The following is a 20,244-nucleotide window of genomic DNA, read 5'->3' as shown; positions in this document are numbered from 1 at the left end:
ATATAAATGATTCCACGGCATAAGAGATTCTGAAATACGTGGCCATAAAGTCAAAGCTTTGCTAAGCAAATAACAAATAAGAGAGGAGGCTCTCTTTCCAAAGGCTTTGAATCATGCTGACAGCTACGGTATGTGCGAAACTAAAATATTTGTGAAAAAGCCAAAGGCTGTCAACAAAAGGTAGCAAAGCACGACCAATTCCTATCTTCTTCTTATAATTCATGTATGGGGGGGGTGCAGGGGGACACCCACAGCTTATAAAAACTGCAGCAATGTTTCTTAGAGAGTTTTACATCCAAGTGTAAAAGGCTGGGATTCTTTCACTACTATAACAAGGACAGTCAATAACTAAGAACTGGTAACAGCTAAATCCTAACTCTGAGAGCAAATATCACCACACTGGATACGATCAGTCAAAACACACAATCTGCCCCCAAAATCTGTCCATTTACAACCAAGGAATAAAGACAATATACATGGAAGAAATAACTTAAGTTGGACACTGTATATGTTTATGAAATCAATACTTGTGCTTTAACACTCCAATTACTATGAGATTCTTAACATTTTTCTTTTGCCAAAAATACACAAGGACAATTTTAAAAAGCACAGCTGGCCAAACTCTTAAAGATTCAATAAAGATTCTCCCATTGGCATATTAGCATACTTAAATACAAGAAATTCTGGTGTTTAAGATTAGTCTTCTGAATACAACTCCAGCAAACATATGAATTTATATTTCTCAGTGTACATATGAATCCCACCACCTGCAAACCAGGCCAAAGCAAGCACTCCATAGATAAAGGAGAGTCACTAACCTTAGTGCCTGACTCCAACCGAAGTGTGGATGTGCTGATGAGCTAGGAAGCACATTATCCTACCTGCCTTAAAGGGAAAGGAAAAATAAGATAGAACAGAAAATTATCCCAGCAGTTATGTGCAAGAAACCAAGGGTTTAAAAACAGACCTCTAGGAGGAACAGAGAGGAAGGCCCAAATCCTTCGCAGGGAGCTTTGGGCAAGGACCAGCCTGTTGTGTCCGCCTGAGGAGCACTGGCACCCAGAGCTGCAAGAAGAAGGCAGCCCCTTGGCTGGACATACTGTCCCTGTGCTACCCACTTTTAACCATGGGGTCTCCACGATTTCTACGGGTATAACCTGCTGGCTGCCAGGTGAGGATGGCACAGAGCAGAAGCAGGTATACAGGGGGGTTCCATTTTGAAGGTGAAGGCGTTAGCACCTTGCCTCTAGCAGTTTACACCCTTAGAAATGGCAGGGAGCATGGAGAAATCAAAAGCAGTATTGGCTTCAGTCACAGGCAGCTTAAAAAATGTATGGGTTCACCAGCAGATCTGAGCACAACAGGATTGCAGGTTTTCCCATAGTGGCCGTTCCACCAGAACGGCATCTGCAGGATGTTTTAAGATCTGCATGCACACATCAGGCAGAGACAGTCTGCACATCCAGGGACATCTCCCTGGAAACCCACTAAAGAATGGAAATATTGATCCAACTGGCCACGGTCCAGACAACAATCACTAAGCCATGGGAAGTGTAAATACACCTCCACACCTTCTCTAAATCATAGCCTTTATTAGTTTAACCTATGTCACCGCATTTTTTTTTTCCCTAGGCATACAGGCCTTCTTGAACGTGAAGTATTGCCAGGAGATATTTAGGAGTAATTGTCAGAGTTCTGGTATAGCATGAAAGACAATGAGCCAGTCTTTTCCTAAATTCTGAAAGACAACCTACAAGGTATGTCAAACAATATTTCTTCTTACTCCAGATTCCATAAGATGTTATTGAATTTTTCATCACAGTGGAATCAACTCTTCACATTTTTTTTTAAACACTTCTGCTTTTTTAGAGAGACCAGGAATACAGGGAAAATTTTCATATATTGGACAATTCAAGCTAAATAAATGTCTACAGTTATATCTCTAAAATTATGCAGTCAGCTAACTTCAAGCACTGCTACACACTGCATACTGAAATACCCAGTTATCTTTACTATATAGGAAGCAGTCTATAGTCAATAATAATCAACCCGATTTGTTTGAAAGATCACTAAAAATTTTCTGAAGGAAGTGCAGCCCACAGGAGCATATTTAAAACCCCTGATGAAAAGCTAGTTACATTTTGTAATCCCCTATAAGCAGGCATGAGCTGCTGGAGGTCCAGGTACAACAGGTTGAAAGGCACTTTCAACACAAAACCCAGAAACGTGGCATACTGTCTATTCATTTCCCATATGCAACCATTTATCAAGCCCAGCAGAAAAATCTGTCAAATTTCATCTTAAAAATTCCAGAATGAAATAATATCCTAATTGCACACGCAAGTGCTTGAGGGCAAAGCAAAGGAAAATAAAGGGAAAACCCTGTCTGTAAGACTAGTCTTTACGATCACGTACAGATTGAAAGGAGTAAGGAGATGTAGACACTGGCTTCATTTCTCAATGGCAGCTCTAAAAGTTCCTGGTTATTTTACACAGCAAATTAATTTTATATATAACTCTAAATTCAAATTTGCTTTATATCTCCTACATATGACCAAGACAGAGCTTTGGGAACCAAAGATGAAACCATTCGTTAAAACAAAGATCTTAATTCAGCAAAGCACTGAGGTACACGAGCACTGAAGCACGTCAAAGTTTGCCTGTTGCTGTTCCAGCACCAAACCGCAAGTGAAAACAACCCAAATCTTCAGAATTATGGAAGAGCCTTCTCTAAACAAGTAATCTTACAGTAGAGGGATCTTTTTTGATTCAATTTCCAAACAGATCAATGTTTTGTGATTTAGTCCCACTAAACCTTAACAAAATAGCACGAGGAATGCATCTTTCTATCCCAACTGTTGATACAGTCTATATTAAAATAATTTGGTATGGACTTGTTTGCTAATAAGGCAGCTTTTCCCGAGATGTTGCAAAACAAAACTGCCTTAAATGTGTGATTTGTGGAGGAAATAAAACATAAAACCTATGCAGAGAAAATGCTTTTATTGACACAGCAAGATTAAAAAAAAACAATTACAAGGCTGAGTACATTAAATTAAACTTGGTGCAATCACTCTTGACGAAAGTCCTACTATCAGTAATTGCACACGTTTGGACTTGCAATCATTAAAAATATCACACTGCAACTATCTGATGCATCTGAGATTCTGCTTCTGAAAAGCCATACAAAAATTCCCAACAGAAATCTCAAATAGGCTACTGCAATATTTGATTCTTTGCTGCTTGCTCTTTTACTACTTATTCCTTTGGATCAAAGATCCATTTTGTAGCAAAAATAAATTCCTCATCATTGCTTGCATGCTCCTTTACCGCTAGAAGCTTAGGAGATGGGGACAGAGTGACTGATTCTCATTCAGCTCTCCTAATTTCTGAATGAACCAAGACTTTACGCAGTCACCACCACTTTCACAAGTTCCTACGTGAGTGTCTCAAACCATTTTGTGTTGCTGTTTCCTAGAACAACCTCCCTCCCTCTCTAAAACACAACAAATATACCTCTGCCTCACACAGCAAGCACTTTAGAAAGTCCTGTTTTCTCTTGGGGGAAAACGCAGCTCAGGAAGAGAGTTTCCTATATACTGCTAATAAAGCTTCTGTTTTGCATCAGCCCTTTCCAAAGACCCCTCAGGAACTTGAACACTCAATTTCTAGGCAGGAAAAGGACCATTCTGATCATCCGGGTGCTTTAGAAAAGTCTTATCCTAATCTGAAGATCAGAAAACAAAATGTAAATTGCACCACCTGTATTGCACTAATATGTCTGGCAGACCTCAAAGTTACCCCATCAGCTTTAACACACTATTTAACCTCGGTTTCTCATGGCAAACCTTTCCAGGTCCAGATGGTACAGCCTGACGTACGCCATAAATCTGAATTTTCAGTATCCAAGGCCCCTCTATTTTCCCTTCATGCACAGGCTTTTTCTTCTGAGACTGTCAACATCAAGAAAACCAGACCTAAGCAGTGGGACCTAGCAGAGCGGTTTGAGTGATACCCAGTCTGCATTACACTGGAATCGTCATGGGGCACCCCTCAGCACGCCACCCATGATGCACATAAACTAAAGCACATGGGCAGTTTTCCTGAACTCTGTGAAACAATTTGTCTTCCAGGTTCAGACATGGCCTTCAGGACTCGGTTGAATCAGGCCACTCTTGGTCGCTTTTTTTCTTCCAACCTAGAATTTCAAAATGAGTCATTAACATTTGGCTGCACTAAACCAGGAAAAACTTACTATCCTCACCAAATACTTTTACAGAGTAGCTTTGTCAGACTCCACCACAAACCAGTTATTCAAGCAAATGACTGGTAGCTCATACAATCTCCTCTAATAAGTCTTCTGTTCTTCTTAAACAGATTGTGAAAATTTATAAACATTGCTTTTAAAAGAGAACATGGCTAAGCGAGAATTTAAGAAGGTGCGCATGTCTGTGAGACTTCCAAAAAGTGGTGGAGAAAAATTGCCGCATCTCATCTGACTTTAGACGCTTGACCTTTCCAGTGAGACATCTCCAACATAACGTTGCTGACTCAGCTTATCTTGGTGGAAACCGTCCACAATGCCGAGCGGCCTTTTGCCCAAGCAACGTTGCCCACACAGCAATGGCCCTTGCAAAGCACTTGTGGGGTCTTCACCAGCTCTGGAGAGGTTTGGACGCAGCAGGCAGGTCGCGCAGGCCCTCCGGAGAAGGAGGGCAGCAATGGCTAATCTTACAGCTCTCCCCTCAACAGCACACAACCTCTGCCTACCAAAGGCAGCTGATAGAGACTCCCAAATGTGACAAAGTGCAAAATAACATTATTCTTAAGGTTAGCAATGTGTTTGCCAATAAGCGCTCTGCATAATCCTCACTCGCCGGAAGGAGCACCAACGCGCGGCACTCCACGGCCCGCTCTCCCGCGGCTGCCTTAGCTGGGCCCAGCGAGCAACGCAGCCGAGCGGCGCCCCAGATTGCCGCATGCCAGCTCTGACATTAATAAAGTATTTTCAGTCATGCCAAGACCAAAAATCCAGCTTTCTTTCAAATCTCATAACAACTCTCAAACATCCCCAGCACAAGCCAAAAAAAATGAAAAATGATAAAGCTCTTATTAGATAAGAGCGGAGGAATGATGGGATTCCCCCACCCCCACTCCCGGCTTCATTTGATTTCTGCAACGCGCTTTGCTCTTAGAAAACACTAATCACATCACCACCCGGACAGGCCTCATTTGCAATCGCTGCAGCCCTTCCTCTGCTGCCAGGAACCTTCTCTGTCTCTTGTGGCTCTCTTTTTTTTATTTTGGGCTCTCAACCATCTACTCCGATGATTATAGTGAAATGTCAATGTGAGACAACTCTTCTTTACATACTAGAGCAACATCCTCCAGCCTGCCTTCAACAGAAGTTGTGTCAGGGCTTGTAGGCTAAATTATTTGTTCTGAGTTGTGCGAAGAGACTGCTTTGTTTTATGGATTTTGCCATAAAAATTATGGATCAAAATCATGCTTTTTGTGTGCTTGCACTTAAGAATTGCTATAAGTGACTGGAGGAAAAAAAAAACGAGTTTAAGAAATTGAGAATATATCAGAAAGGAGTCTCCCTTGGTGACAGCAAATTGTATAAAAGGTATGAATATAGAACGACATGTCAGGTGTCATTTTCTGTTACACAGAAACATAAAACCCCACTCTGGACCAAAACGAGGGCACGATCATCTCAGTCAACTAAGAGAGCCCTGGGCTCAGGCGACGGTGGAGGAAGGGCTGAAGCAGGCAGCTGGAAGGGAATCAACGCACTGGGAAAGCCTCTTCTTAACTTCCAGTATTAAAGGCCATGTAATTGTCTTGAATTAGAAGATTTCTACCCTTTTCACTTTTCTTGGTTCCAATTTATGTATTAAGTCTTTGCTTCTGTAACCCTGGATGTTCTTTTAATCTATATTAATACCCAGTTTTTCTTATATCTGGATAACTTTATGGCTCAAGTAACATGCTTCAGCACAGCTCTTAGAAATACTATTTGTGATACTGTAGAAAAAAACACAGCTGAATATTTGAGTTCTGGCTGTGTTTCATCTGTCTTATTTTAACAGCTCTATTGAAAACTACCATGTAGAGTAAGCATGACAGAATCCCTAAAGCACATGCAAATCAAAGCAAAATATTAACAATAACATATACATGGACAAAAGGAGTGGCTTGAAGTTTCTGGGTTAGAACGTATCATATAGTTTTGCTACTTATTTCTCTAAGGACTTCAGTTTTGTTTTCCTTTTGCCGATTCACAGCCCTTTTTTTTTCTTCTTGCTCATTTCAAACACAAAACAGCTATTAAATCCAAGCTGTTCGAAAAACATGCAATTGAGGACATTTCAACTATAAACAATATTTGCAGATTTACTCTATGAAAACCATAACGGAAAAGCAAAGACTAACTCTTCAACACAATGAAATCACAGACAAAATAGGCAGGAAACAATTTAAAAAACAATCAACCACACACCACCATTCCAGACATGCTTAATAGCATTCCAGGGCTTTATAAAAAGTAATGATCATTAAACATGAGAACAGACTTTTAATTAGCAAACCGTTGTATTCTATAGAAGAGAACCACATTACATTGTTTTCAGAGCCTCAGTTGTGTTTATATGAATTATTAAAATGAAATCTCTCATTCAACCTAAGCTGGGCAACTGTATGTAGAATAAAATACAAGTTTTTGATCACGCAGCTAAATAGTGATCAATGTGTACCATATGGAAGCATGTGCCAGCCCTAATGAATCGTTCTTTCTGTATAGATGCCGGTAATACATTTGTAAAACAGGCAACCTGGCACTTTTTAAGGAATGACAAAAATGATTAAAACACAGCATTAACCAATAAGTTAGCAACTTTTGAAATAGCAACACAGCAATTAGAATAAATACAAATACAAAATAAGACTTTATCCCCTAGTCCTTAATACCTGTCCTGACCATCTAGTGCATCGATACATGCTATAAGCAAAGTTATGTTGCCTAGTTAATGTGTGTTTTTCATGAATAGAAAGAGTGCAAGCAGTATTTCATCTAGCTAATTTCATAGTCAAACTGAAAGATTAAGCTAGTGTGTTCGTCTGAATCAGAAATGCATAGGAAAGTATAATGAACATATTCTTCAGGCGTTCTTGGCATGACACAGAACACCAGTAAGGAGATCCTTAGGTGGTGTAACCTAGCTCCATGCACAGCAACTGAAAATGTTCTCCCTTCTGCCCCACATTAAAGTAATTTTCATGTAAACACATTCTTAGTCTATGTTCTGTATGTCTTACTGTATAGTTTGGTATGAATAACAGAAAAGTGGAGTTAGAAGTATTACCTAAATAGCAGTATTGTCATTTAACTTTTTAAGAACAGCCATACCATCTGGATTCTTAGCAGTCCCTGTGCTTCTTCAACATTTTTGCCTATGTTGGCCCTGATCCTGGAACAGATGCAAATTTCTGGACCCCTGCTAAGTCTCACTAATTTGAAATAAATGATGTATAAACAGGACTGAAAGAGCAGAGCCACAGACCATAAAATCTTCACCTCTGGTGTGCATCATAGAGAGGAGACCTAATTCCAACATAATGGATAAAAAAGAAGACTCTTTACAACATTCATTAGGCAGAAGTGAGACCGTGAAGTTCTCACGCGCTCTCAAGTACTCACAGCAGAAAAATGGACTTCACCACACAAGTCTTCCTCATAACCTGCCTAGACAACATAACCATAGTAGGCATTTGCTGACTACACTACTGAATGTGTCCTACTATTTTATGTCTAAAGCAATTTTTTTTTTATATATCAGATAGATAGGATAGAAAAAGAAGACAAAGAACTAAATACTGAATAACTTAATCTTTCTAATGTCACAAACAGAAATAAGTACATTAATACTAAAACAAGGGGAAAGTCCATGACTTGCAGTCCAGAAAAGTTTACAAGTTTTGCAAGAGTCCAGCCCCAGGGGATGTAAGTGAATTGTGCTCAGCTGGGCCAAATTTAACTGTTTTTCTAAAACTGTAAGTTTTGACTTTCCTCTTTTACAGTGCTAATAAAGGGTAGGGAGCTGCAAGAAGCTGGATCAAAACCACAGTCAGAGTAATTCATACAAGGTTACTCAGCTGTTGGAGCTTAAAACCCTGCTTGACCTGTGACTGAACAGCCACACGCTTGTCATCCTGTGGAGCAGCATTCAGCTTCTGCCAAATTTTACCAGTTGAAAGGGTGTTCTAAACAAGTGAGTCATTAACAGGTTATTCCTAAAACTCCTCAGGAAAAAAAAAGAGAAAATTCTAATAAATAAGCTCAAAGAACTTAACATTAACCTTGAATGAATTAGCTTTCACTTGTGTCAGTAAAACCTTCCAAACAGACTAAGATTCTAGAAAATGAAACCACTTGATCAGGCATTTCTCCCTGATTTTCTATAGGCCATCTAAAGACTTATTTTCAAACACTGGTACCTTCAGAGAAGTGGGGTAACCCGAGGTATGAGTGCTACTGATGGGTATTCACGTGGCCATTGGCACTTTGAGCTGATCCTCAGTCCCTGAAGGCACTGAGAATGAACTACCACCCTTAATACGGAGCGCCAAGGGACACCTACCTCCGCAGCAAAAAAGGACTGACAACAGCAAGGCATTTCACCATTTCTCACCACCTTCCCCACTGAGCTGGAGGTATCAAAGGCTCTGCAAGGCCTTCTGCTGCACCACTTAGTCCCCAAGACACCACCCTCCAGTGCTGTTAATTAAGCAGGAGCACCAACATCCCCTTCTGCACCCACAGCTCATCATACCTGCCTCGATGTCTGTGTCTGTGACATACACAGCTTCACCGGGATGTCTTGGGTTTCTGATCACCAGCCAGATGCTCTTCCAAGTAAGTGAGGAGACTGACTGGCTGGTTCTCACTGAAACACGAGCCGGGCTGACAGCTCCCATCCTCCCACTTGAGCATGGGTTTGAATTACCCTTTGCTAACAAAAGTTCAGAAAATTCCCAGGATGGGAGCTGTATGCAGAGCTGTATGCTGCTGGCGCGTTTCTGCTGTGGGCTATTCTTTGTAGTCTAGCCATGGAGAAATGGGTCCAGAAGGAGGTCGGAAAGGAAATGAGCTGGCTGTTGACACAGGAGGCTGGAAACCACTGTCACGAGAGGCAGCGGCCACCCCGGGGCCGACCTTAAAACTTTCCCCTTCCCCAGAGCCAGGGCGCGATACAGCAGCTTCATACTTGAGGCATGAGGGAAGCAGAGGCTTGTAAGGGCCCTTTGATGACAAGATCCAGCATGAGTGTCTGAGTTTCATCAAGAGCAGACAACTCACATAATTTGCCAAAATCTTCTATTTCAAATCACTGTGCCAGGTATCTATTAATAGAGCACTTTTCATACTATTTTTGTATGAGCTAGAGGGTCTTCACTTCAGAGTAAATTACAAATGCAGAGTGCAGGGCCATTTCCTTATGCCCCCATAAGCCCTTAAAGGCAAAAACAAAGCTGCTTTTCTCTCAATTTGACTGTTTGGTCAGAAGTCAAGCTACAGCACCAAACACCCTCAGAGCCCTGTGGAAACCGCACCCCGTGGTGTGGTGTGCCGGGTTTCGTATTACCAAATGCGACTTCTGCAAAAGGAGGAAACAGCTATGACCGAACTGCCCCCAGCAGAAGCAATATTAATTTGGGAGTATTTTCTCATTCACATTCACATCTCTAGTTAAGAAAACAGAGCCTGAATCTTTAGGGCAAGTCGCAGCAAATGGATCAGCAGGAGCTACAGAGGAGATAACTAAATTCTTGAACCTTTGCAAACTGTTTTGCTCTACAGACTTCGGCTTCGTACATAACCCTGAGCTCCAAGCAGAGCAGACTGCTGTCTCGGCTGCTGCCTACCTTCTCCGCAGCCCTTTGGACAGCAGGCAGGGAACAGCGTGCTTCACCTTTCAGCCGCCTGACCACCTTCTTCTGCCTGAGCCCACGGCTGGTTTCATGTTCTGCTTAGGAGCGGCTTTACCAAACATGGTGCTCAGAGGGCTGTACAATAATAAGAACAAAACAGCCTCTCCATTTCAGGGATGTTTGGATGCTAAGAAGGGCATGACAGTACAAATCAAGCCAACCGACCTGTAAAAGCCTGCTCTGTATTCCTTCAGTTCTTCTTGCCTCATTTTCTTCTCTCATGTATTTTTACCTACTTCGCCCAGCTCTGTTTGGAAACTCACCTAATTGTCACTTGAGATGACAAATGTGCTTAGCCTCACTGCCCTTTCCTAGGAAACGGATGTTTCCTTTATCACTTTACTTGTAGGATCCATGTTCTAATTAGGTGATCTCTGCACTTCTTATTTCCTAATTTTTATTTCACATCTTTCTAGCTCTTTTTGCTGGGCAAATAGCCTCCAAAACCACTGCTCTTGCCATTTATTTTACACACTGAAGTTTAAACATAATAAATCCTCTTTTTAAAAAAGCATCAGCTTTTCACTTCATCTTGCTACCGTGGTTAGCTTATACCTTAACCTGCACATTTTGTTATTTTGCAGAAAACAAAAACATGCATTCAGTTCAACTCTTGAATGAAAATGAAGGATATGCTATTGATTAAAAAAAAAAAAAAATTGAGGCCAGAAAGTACTGTTCTGATCATTTAGTTTGACACCTTGTACAACACAAAACAAATGTTTCTCCCTGGGATTTCTGCAGGTGCTAATTTCATTTAAAAGCTACTTTGTTGCTTCTAGGCATGAATTTTCAGTCTGCAGACTTAAGGCTGACCTGAAGTTATCTGTGCTGGAATTAAATCAGCAAATATCTTATTCAGTGTCTTTTGATTTATTCTTTTTTTATCATCATTGCATTACATAGAGTAAAGCAATGTTTGTGAATGTTTTTCCTTTTGTTACCAGAACTGTAACCAAAAGCTTCATCCACTGCCTAATTTTAAATGAGGCCAAAGATAATAAGCTGCCTCATACAGCAACAAGTGATGAAGTTTAAGTCTTCTTAACCGAATGGGAAGAAAATTTAAGGTTCAACAGCATCCAAAGCTATACACTGCTACCTCCTACACCCTGTCTCACCACTGCAACCTTGTTATAAATAGCGCTGTCCAGCTCTGCAGGAAGAAAACATTTGCCTAGAACACGAAAATAATTTGCTTTTTTATTGTTTTAAGTTTCTTCTTGTCTTCCTTTCCTTCTCTTAATTTTCATCCATCAATACTGCAATGACAGCAAAGCAGAAGAGAGCAAATGCATTTCAACAGTGTGATATTTGATGGGGCATGAGCAGAACTCCCTGTTTGCATCTACAGCACCAGGGATTTCTTGGCAATCTCCCATGTAAAAGCTAGCCACAGGGATTTCTTGGCAATCTCCCATGTAAAAGCTAGCCACGGTCAACACTACTTAACCTGCAAATTCAAACAAAACTGAATACATTCGATCCCTTTGATCTGCAGACCTTACAGTATCTGACATCATCTATGCTAATAAGAGTGTCTAATTAAATTAAGATAGCGATTGCTTTGACTGAACTTTGAAGAATTAGCAATCTATACTCTCTGTGAAAATGACAATGAAAGCCAAAGACACAGGATTAATCCCGTGCTGGAGCAGGCAGTTGTCACCCAGGCTACAGGCTTGGCTTCAATATCACCAGTGCCACACTTTAAAGAAGACTTGAGCCCATTTTTCACTGAAAATTACATCTGCCACAAAAAAAGGGGCGGGCTTGAGGATCGTGTCCGACTAGGAAGTGCAGCCACAATTCCCGCAGACAACCCACGGGGACCAGCCACCGACACGCTCTTCTTTTTACCAGTTGCTCCTGGGCATGTGCAGGATGCGTGCACACGCACTGCAGAAGCTTCACCTTGTTCAGGCCCAGCTCCTGGAGCTCCTCCAGCCCCGAGAGTGCCTACAGCACGCCATGGTGTAGAGGAGTTGCTCGGTGGTGGCTGTCAGACCCTAACTTAAGAACTGATGTAGGATTCATCTCACTTTACATCTGTAACGAAAACATCTCTATTTGAACAAGTTATCTAAATTTCCTTTACAGTTAATGAAGACAAAGAAGCCCTTCTAGGATATGAATCATCTGATCAATTTAGTCATATATCTTAAAATAGAAGGGCTGTGCTTAAAGGATCTGTTTCTACCCTTTGATTATGAAGATCTCAATGAGTACATCAGAGGTAGAGACCCATAAGCTCATGAGATTTCTAAATTAAGATAAAATGAATCCCATTCCTAGTGTCCAAGTCACACATATTACAAACAACTGAAGCTGCTAAATAGCCCCAGAACACGAAATATCCTAATTGGTCTAGTTATTCAATCCACCTGGCACCAGCTAAAGGGTATTTGCTGCAAACAGTAATAGTAAAACATGATTCAGTACATGCTCCTACAGACTCAGGTTCTGGTGGACCTCTGTGCTAACAGAGTAGGTCATAGTACACCCAAAATGTCACAGCAAATGATCCCATGAGGGAATTACATGGGTCACAGAAGAAGAGAGCCAAGAAAGGAATTTTATACCTGTCACTCTCTGTATAAAAACTTCAGGAAGTCAGAGCAGATGCTCTGCTACATCCCCCAAAAGACAAGGAAAAGAAAGAGAAAGGAGGGAAAAGAAAGCAAAGGGAGATTGTTAGTGTCCTATGAAATAACAAGATGATTAAATACTGTCAGACTTTAATCCCTGCGACAAGCAGAGCTGCATGAGATACAGGTTGATTAATTATAAAGAAGAAAGAGTATGACATAGGCATATGAGGCAGAAACACTAATGGGAGGGATCATTTACTTACTTATTTTAAAATAAAAGATGTTCATTAATGAAAGGATAGCCAGTCATCTGGATCCAAAACTTTCAGCCCTACATCTAATTCCCATTTCAGTCTACGAGCACATACTGGAAACAAAGATCTCTTGGCTGAATTTGCTTTTCACAACAGAATTGAATTGAAGCCCTGTGTAAGCAGCAACCTTTCTGGTCTATATGCTGGGAGTTATTATTAAGTGTCAGCAAAAGACCAACTCTGGAAAGGCTGGTTCAATTTAGAGAAATGGCAAGTGGACCAATGGCAAAAAGGACTGATGTAGAACATTTTTCAGAGCATGCAGACAAGAGATTTCAGAGAGGTGTGAAGTGAGCGCTGTGAGAAGTCAAAATGTCAAGAGAGATGCAGTTCAGTAAGCATCAGCACGGCACAAACAAACAATTGCTATTGTTTTCTCTCTTCTCTCACATGATTAGCCAGTATTCAGGGCTTTTCTGGGTTATATCTTCTATTAGGAGAACTGACGACAGCATTAGATGTTTTTGGTGTAATCCTGCTGGTTTACAAATAATAAGAATAGGGTACGTTTTTTTCTAAAAACAAAAACAATATTTAACAGAAAGTTGTTGCCTTGCTCACACCCCTAAGCCACTCTCTCTGGTCAGGGCTCTGCCAAGAAATGTTTTCGCCCGGGCTTTCTTGGAGGGCTGCTCTGCTTGAGGACACCATGCTGTAGGCGCTGAGGTTCTCATTTCACCCAGACAAACCGACATGAAGCTCAGTTTCTTATTGCAGCATTCACAGTTGCTCTAACACTTCGGAAGCAATTTCCATGGTTTTATCACTTGCTAAATAAACAAAGATTTAATTCTAGGCTGCCCAGAAACTAGCCACCACACCTACCAGTTTTGTGGAGACTTGGATGGCCAGTAGCCTCAGGTCTGGTACGACACAGTTAAGGGGAGTTTTTGGCTTGTGTGAACATCAGACTTCTAAAATACCTGAATAAATTGCCAAAATAAAAAGGAAAAAAACAGTTGTGTTCAGTGGTACTTTTCCCTGAGGTCCTATCAAGGGGAATCTTTGAACAGCTCATTTGAAATAATTCATGTTAAAGCTGAAAAGATTTAGGAGACATTCCCATACTCTAGTCAGGGAAACCTGACTGAGACAACATCTGCTACAGGCCCAACTTGGATACTCCAGCAAACTTCCCTGAATTAAAGCTAAAACCGTCAAGCAATTTTGGCTGCTGAGATCGATGTTGTAATCAGGCATCTTACCAGGACTGAAGGTATCTTAAAATGAGAGACTGAACAACCTCTACGTTATAGCAGGCATAAAAAAATACGCATTTTTCAAATCTGAGCAGGAATAAGCAGCCGTGCACATTCTCAGTCCCGATTTTCAAACAGGGAAATTCGTCCTTGTTGAAGACAGCACCACCTGTAAATCCCTCGCACACGTCAGGGTATGCGGATCTGCAGCAGGCACTGCAAGCCCGGCCGTATGCCGGCACATGATTTATGCACCTGGAGGCTTATGACTTTACACTCCAGTGAAGGTGTGTTACTGCTCAAGCACACTGCATTTTTTTACCTCCTGGAAAAGAAGCCCTTTTGGCTTGGCAGGGTTGTCCCCAGGGTTAGCGTAGCCCCCAGCACCCAGGCCCTCCCTCTTTCCCCTGCAGCAGCCCTCTACGCATGAGGAGTCTCCAGCAATGCCAGGCACCCGCTCGCAGCAAGTCCACAGTTTCAGCTTTCCTCACTAAACCAATCAACCTTTTCAGATACCAATTCTAACACCAAAAATAAGAAAAAAAAAAGAAAAAAGAAAAAGGAAAAGCAAAGAGAAGACACAAGAGAGGAAAAAAAGAGAGAGAGGAAAACAGAGACAATCCATTACAGCCCTATAATCTCATCCTGCAAAATTTCAGTGTGCATGCACTGCTGATTCAATTACTGTACACAGCTTTACCCTTCAGCAGAACTGGAAATACACAAAAACCATTTTTAAAGGTTAGTGAGAGAATTTTTCTGTGGCAATGGCCAGCTTCAACGGGGGCACACGATGTAACGTAGGAATTGTATTTGCCTTACTTCTCCAAAACAGATATTCAGATCTGTTTTGGGCTACAAATGAAACATGTCTGGGGAACTTAATCTACTCCCTGCAGGGAGCAAAGCCAAGGAATAAACTGACTTCATTAGCAGGTTCTGTTCAAAATTCTGAACCTGGACTTGTGAAGTAGGAACCTACCTCTACAGCATGTTTAGGAGCAGATAAACAACTAACAGTCCCAGGTAGAGGGTCAGCAGGTCAGATCAAAGTTAAACCCTCCCAGCATCTGGAAGGCCAGTTCCTTTCTCAGGTGCTGCTTCCAGGTCTTGCCAATTCACTGATGTTCTCTGGTTTGTTTGTTTGTTTGTTTGTTTGTTTGTTTTTTCTTCCTTTCCCTATGTTGCTTAATTTTAATCAATACATTTCATTTTAACCTTTCTGAGCCATCTATCCCTCTCTGAGCTGTTTCTCTTAACACTCCTTCATTGATATTTTAGCAGATCATATATACTTAAAGCCAGATATCCAGGGCTTTCTGGGACACCCTCAGTGCTGAATGCAAGAAAAGACTTTACACCGTAACTGCAGTGCCTCAGTCTTTTCACAAGTGCAATGTAAAGGGTTACCCTCGGGTTGCTCTAACCCACTCGACGGCATAAGGCCCAAAGGGCTATTTTGATGAGAAAAACATGGAGATATTGTTTAAGTATTATTTTTAACTACATAAGTGAAGGTATTTTTGAATTCAAGTGTATTGCCAGCACTTGTTAAATAAAGTAGAAATATATTCAAACGGTTTTTCCTCTCAAAACAGTGCATTTCTCCAACACACACTTCATTTACTAAAGCAACATCCATGAGCATACAGAAGCACGCTGTAGACTATTAAAAGCTATCTGCTAAATATTTCTCTTTTAAATCCAAGAAAGTGCATGCCTGTGCCTTGCTAGAGAAGAGCTCTTCAAAGTGAGCAGCGAAAGAACACATGGTAATTCACAGGCCACGTGGCTTCATTGAGCCTTGAGAAGGGCCAAGTCAACAGGATGCCACTGATACCCGCAAAACATGGAATTATTACAACTGTTTACACAATCTGCAATGCTAAGACAAGATAGCACAGCACAGAAAGCATTACTAATTATATTCTTCTAAACTTAGTTCACAGTGTTCTTAATTGCAATGCTGCCAACCCAATACGGTGTTCTCCAGGGGATTTTTTTTTTTTTTAATCAGCTAAATTATAGCCTTCCAAAAAACTCCGGGCAAATGACAGTTCATTCTTCAAGCTGACTACAGTACAATTGGACTAGTGAAATATTAAGATCATTTTCATGGAATATATTCCCATTTCCCATCCTAATTACTGGTGGATTAGTTAGTGTCATTGGAATTATAATAATTTGCCTAAGTAGCAGGTTTTTAACTAAAGATGGAAATTGCACTCACAAGGCCCTCTTTCACACATTATTTGTACATAGCGTGCGTCTGTTTACTCTCCGTGCACAAGTGGCTATTTTGTCCCTAACGATCCAAGCTAACACGATAACGAGGATCTTACAAACACGTACGCACTTTCATCTTTTCTCACTTGCCGGCGTTTGCATTTACAGGATTACGACCCTGCTAATGCATGTCTTCCAGCAGCCAGCCTGCTGCATTTTATGCTCGCAGCGGTGCCATCCCTCTCCCTCTCCATGTGCACCTGCATGATGCACAAAGGGGGCAATTAATTCATTCCAGCAGTGACTAAGTCCCTCCACCTCAGACAACTTCAGAAAAGGTAAAGAGCCTCCATCCACCCCTTGGCTGCAAGGCAGACGCTGGGGGGTTAGCCGGTGGGAGAAGGCATGCTCTCTCACCACGGACCCCCATCCAAAACCCGCTCCGTGCCCTTCTCCCCAGGCACACAGGGAGATGCTGCGAGCAGTGCCCTGGCACCGCTCCCTCCTGCACAGGGAGAGCGACTCTCAGCGCTGAGCTGCAGCGCACAATCCCCTCAGGGGGATATAACGCACCATTTCAGCACACCGGGATGCTGCGGCATAAAGAGGGAAAAGTACTCACACGTGGGTATTTGCCTGTGTAGCCCTGATCAGGCCCTTTGGAAATTTTCCAGCAACAATGATTCCCAACATGGTTTTTGAGAAGGGAGATGGCGACCGTTCCACACGAACCAGCACAGCAGTAAAATTCAGACTTGGGCAAAGCAGGGAAGCGCGCGTTTCCCACGAAGCTCATGTGGCCAGTTGCAGCGAGCCAGTCTCGCGCCCCCGTAACTCGCGGTTGCTATCCTACACACCTCTTCTCACCTCACTGTACTGTTTTCATGCTCATGGTTTGGGGGGTATTTTCCTCCTCGCCTCTTTGGTTGTTTCAGTCTCAACATGATTTTGAAAAGTGTACAAACTTTTTTCTTTCTTAGTAATTCATTTACATAAACAAAACCACTTGCTGCTATGTGCTATGAACCCCTCTGGAGCAGGCTAGGCACTGCCAGCTTGTCGCTGCTTGCTATGCTGTTTTTAGCTGGTTGGTTGGCTTCCCCCCCGAAAGAGAGAGAAAACGTTCTCCCAGCCCCTCATCTCCACCAGCCCTGGGAGAGGCTAAAAGGAGGGCCCTTCCAGTGCTAACCCTAGCCCTGCACTGGTCTCACTCCCGACAGCAGCACCTCCTTTACGCTACGGCATAAGATGGTCCGGAAAGCATCTGACCGACTGCACTGCCTTGCAAAGCTTTTCCTACGTTCTGAATTTCCTTCTTTCTTCACATATATTTTGGCCATTGTAAAATTAGCTTTTTAATACTCAGGAGCGTAAGATGAAAACTGGAACCTAAAATCAAGTCATTTTCCCCCTGAGCCACTATAAAAGCTCAAACCTAACAATCCTGCTCAGCCCAGCATGATTCATCGAGTTGTAAAACTGCACTGGTGCCATGACTGGGGCTACGCAGGATCTCGCGTTAAGACGGCTCTGGACCCAGAGGGAGTCTGCATGTGTACTACACATATCTACTGGGGAGATTAGGCCAATAGGAGATTAATGGTAAAGCCGCAAAGGGAAATCAGCTGCTAAACCCCTACCGAAAGCCATGGGGAGCTGGGTGCTTAAGGGTGCTGAAAATCCTCCTCACCAATCAGGGGCTATTCTAAGGAACAAGATGAGTTGGAAATGCCTCCGATTAAAGGGAGAACTATATTCAGTTATTTAGGAAGAGAGTTCCTCTCAGTAAGATGCTAGAAAAATAAGCTGCTTCCACAATCCTTGTATTACTTTTTCTCCTGCCCCGGAAAACGGGCCCATTTGGAACAGCGACAACACGTCGTTCCAGGACCAAGCGCTCAGCACGTGTAATACGAAACGGGTGGCATTACCATTCCCATCTTGCAGGCGGCACAACGGGAGGCACTGAGGGCTCTGATGACACCCTTCCTGCAGCACCAAAGAGGAAAACGTCCTCGGGACGCAGACCCCTCTTCCAGCCACAACAGTTAAATATCACCCTTACACACGTAGGCTGAAGCACAAAACACTGGAAGCAGCTGCAGCGCAGTAGTGCACAGGTGTGACAGGAAAGCTCAGTAATACCTTATCTTGTGATATAGAAGCAACAAGGGCCCAATTCAGTGTGATATTTCAACAGGTCTGGTAAACACACTAGAGTTTGCTTGACAACAATTTTGCCTGTTTCCAGAAAAAAGACCTTTTGAAGTTTGGGCGTACGATGTCAGTTCATTTTCTGAAAGGGGCAATGTGACAGCTGTGTTGGAGATAATCAAGAAACCTGGGGGCAATTAGGTTTTAATGCTGTGACAGTGGGGAAGGAGATCAACCTCCTAGTTACAGCCACTGGTTTCTCAGCAAAATGTTCTATAATAAGGCAAAGGCATATCAACATTTCTTTGCAGATTTTTGTGTGATTTTTTTTTTTTGAAGCCATGCAAGGAATTACTGGCAGATTTGTGATGCCACTCACAGGTACAGCACCCTGTTCAGCTGAAGTAAAGATTATTATGGTTATAATCTACTGTAGGTAGGGGAAGGGAAGTTTTGCAGCCAGTACTGTTTTATACAACCTGAATAATAAGCATGACATCAGGTAGTGCTTACAGAGGGCACTTTGATTTCTCCAGGTACATCCATGCCTGATTTAGGAATATGCAGGGTGACACCTGACCACTTCACATCTGGCAAGTTACTCATCTTCATAAAATCCCAGGTAAGGGTTAGGGAAAGATGAAAAATCTGAAGCACAGAGAAGCCAGTTGAATTATTCACAGAAAACGTGATCCAGAAACAGGTACTAAACCTGGGCTCTGTTTTTCCATTCTGTTTCCTTCTGAAGGTACACCATAATTTCCCATTTGTTCACAAACACTTATGAGTGAGTCCCGTGTGAAACTTTAACATTCAAGGTCTGCTTGGAGCACCTTTTTCTCCTGATGCAAAGACTGCAGTTTAGGCTGCTAAAATACCAAGAATGCACCAGGGAAATCTCGCCTGTAATTTATGCCTTGAGCCTACAGCTCACCTAATAACTCACCGTAAAAAGCATGCATTTTCAGGGCATTTCAAAAGTAGTTCAAAAAAGCAAAGGTTTGGGGATTCTTGCCCTGCCAGAAACTGCTGATGTGCCTAACCACAAGAAAGATACAACGGAGGGTAAAAATTGCCACCTATAATCTCCCTGTGCCTTGGTTCTCCACTTGCAAAATGCAGCTAGTCTTACCCACTCTCTAACACTTCTAATGCAAGTAGTCTTGGGCTTTTCCTCCTCCAGTTTGAGGATTTGGATAGCTTTCCTGAATCATTCCTCACAATGGTCACGTGGAGAGAGAAAGCAGAACAGGACATAAGCTAGTGGTCATGGAGGACCACGTCTAAGCCACGTGCTGGGGGACAAGGAGGCAACAGCGCAGCACCCTTCCCTCGGCTATAATCCTCCTTCCTCTCTGCTCCCTTGCGGCTGCATGAGAAGTCCAAAATAACTCCAAAATAACTGTCAAACAAAGAAAAACAGTACCAGCTTGAGCAAAAAAGTCTACACCACCTAGGACAGCCCTGAAGGCACAGCGTCTGAGCCAGCACGCCTCCTTGCCAGGGCAAGGTGCGTGGGCAGAGCGTGACACTCGACGGCCACCCAGCTCCCAGGTCCGGAGCCCAGCCAGGCCCCGCCAGCTGCCAGGTCCTTCTTCCATTCTCCCTGAAGGCTTTCAATGCCCACGGCAGCAGCGAATGCAAGCTCTAGCCAGCGCTGTTTTACATTCAATTTGCACAGGCACAAATTGACTACTCAAGGCAAGGGAGAATCAGCTTTCTTTAGCAGCCAGAGGTGAAGTGATGCTCTGTTTTCAATTGTACAAC

General features: G+C 42.5%; 1 protein-coding gene across 8 annotated transcripts in view; it reads right to left on the bottom strand.

The window, feature by feature from the left end:
- Nucleotides 1–20,244, bottom strand: part of SGCD (sarcoglycan delta) — a 371,727-nt gene that overhangs the window by 195,254 nt on the left and 156,229 nt on the right. The window contains exon 1 of one of the 8 annotated variants that reach the window (XM_026118560.2): nucleotides 8,835–9,119. The exons of 5 other annotated variants lie outside the window; for them this stretch is intronic. In XM_026118560.2, coding sequence (XP_025974345.1) covers nucleotides 8,835–8,861 — 27 coding nt within the window. In that variant the 5' untranslated portion in view covers nucleotides 8,862–9,119. Of the gene's footprint in view, nucleotides 1–8,834; nucleotides 9,120–20,244 lie in introns of those variants that run through there. 2 more of the 8 variants (XM_026118562.2, XM_026118557.2) reach the window with 2 other exon arrangements.

Source organism: Dromaius novaehollandiae, chromosome 15, assembly GCF_036370855.1.
Source record: "Dromaius novaehollandiae isolate bDroNov1 chromosome 15, bDroNov1.hap1, whole genome shotgun sequence".
In the NCBI taxonomy this organism is placed as follows: domain Eukaryota; kingdom Metazoa; phylum Chordata; class Aves; order Casuariiformes; family Dromaiidae; genus Dromaius; species Dromaius novaehollandiae.
This window is presented reverse-complemented; position numbering and strand designations above follow the sequence as displayed.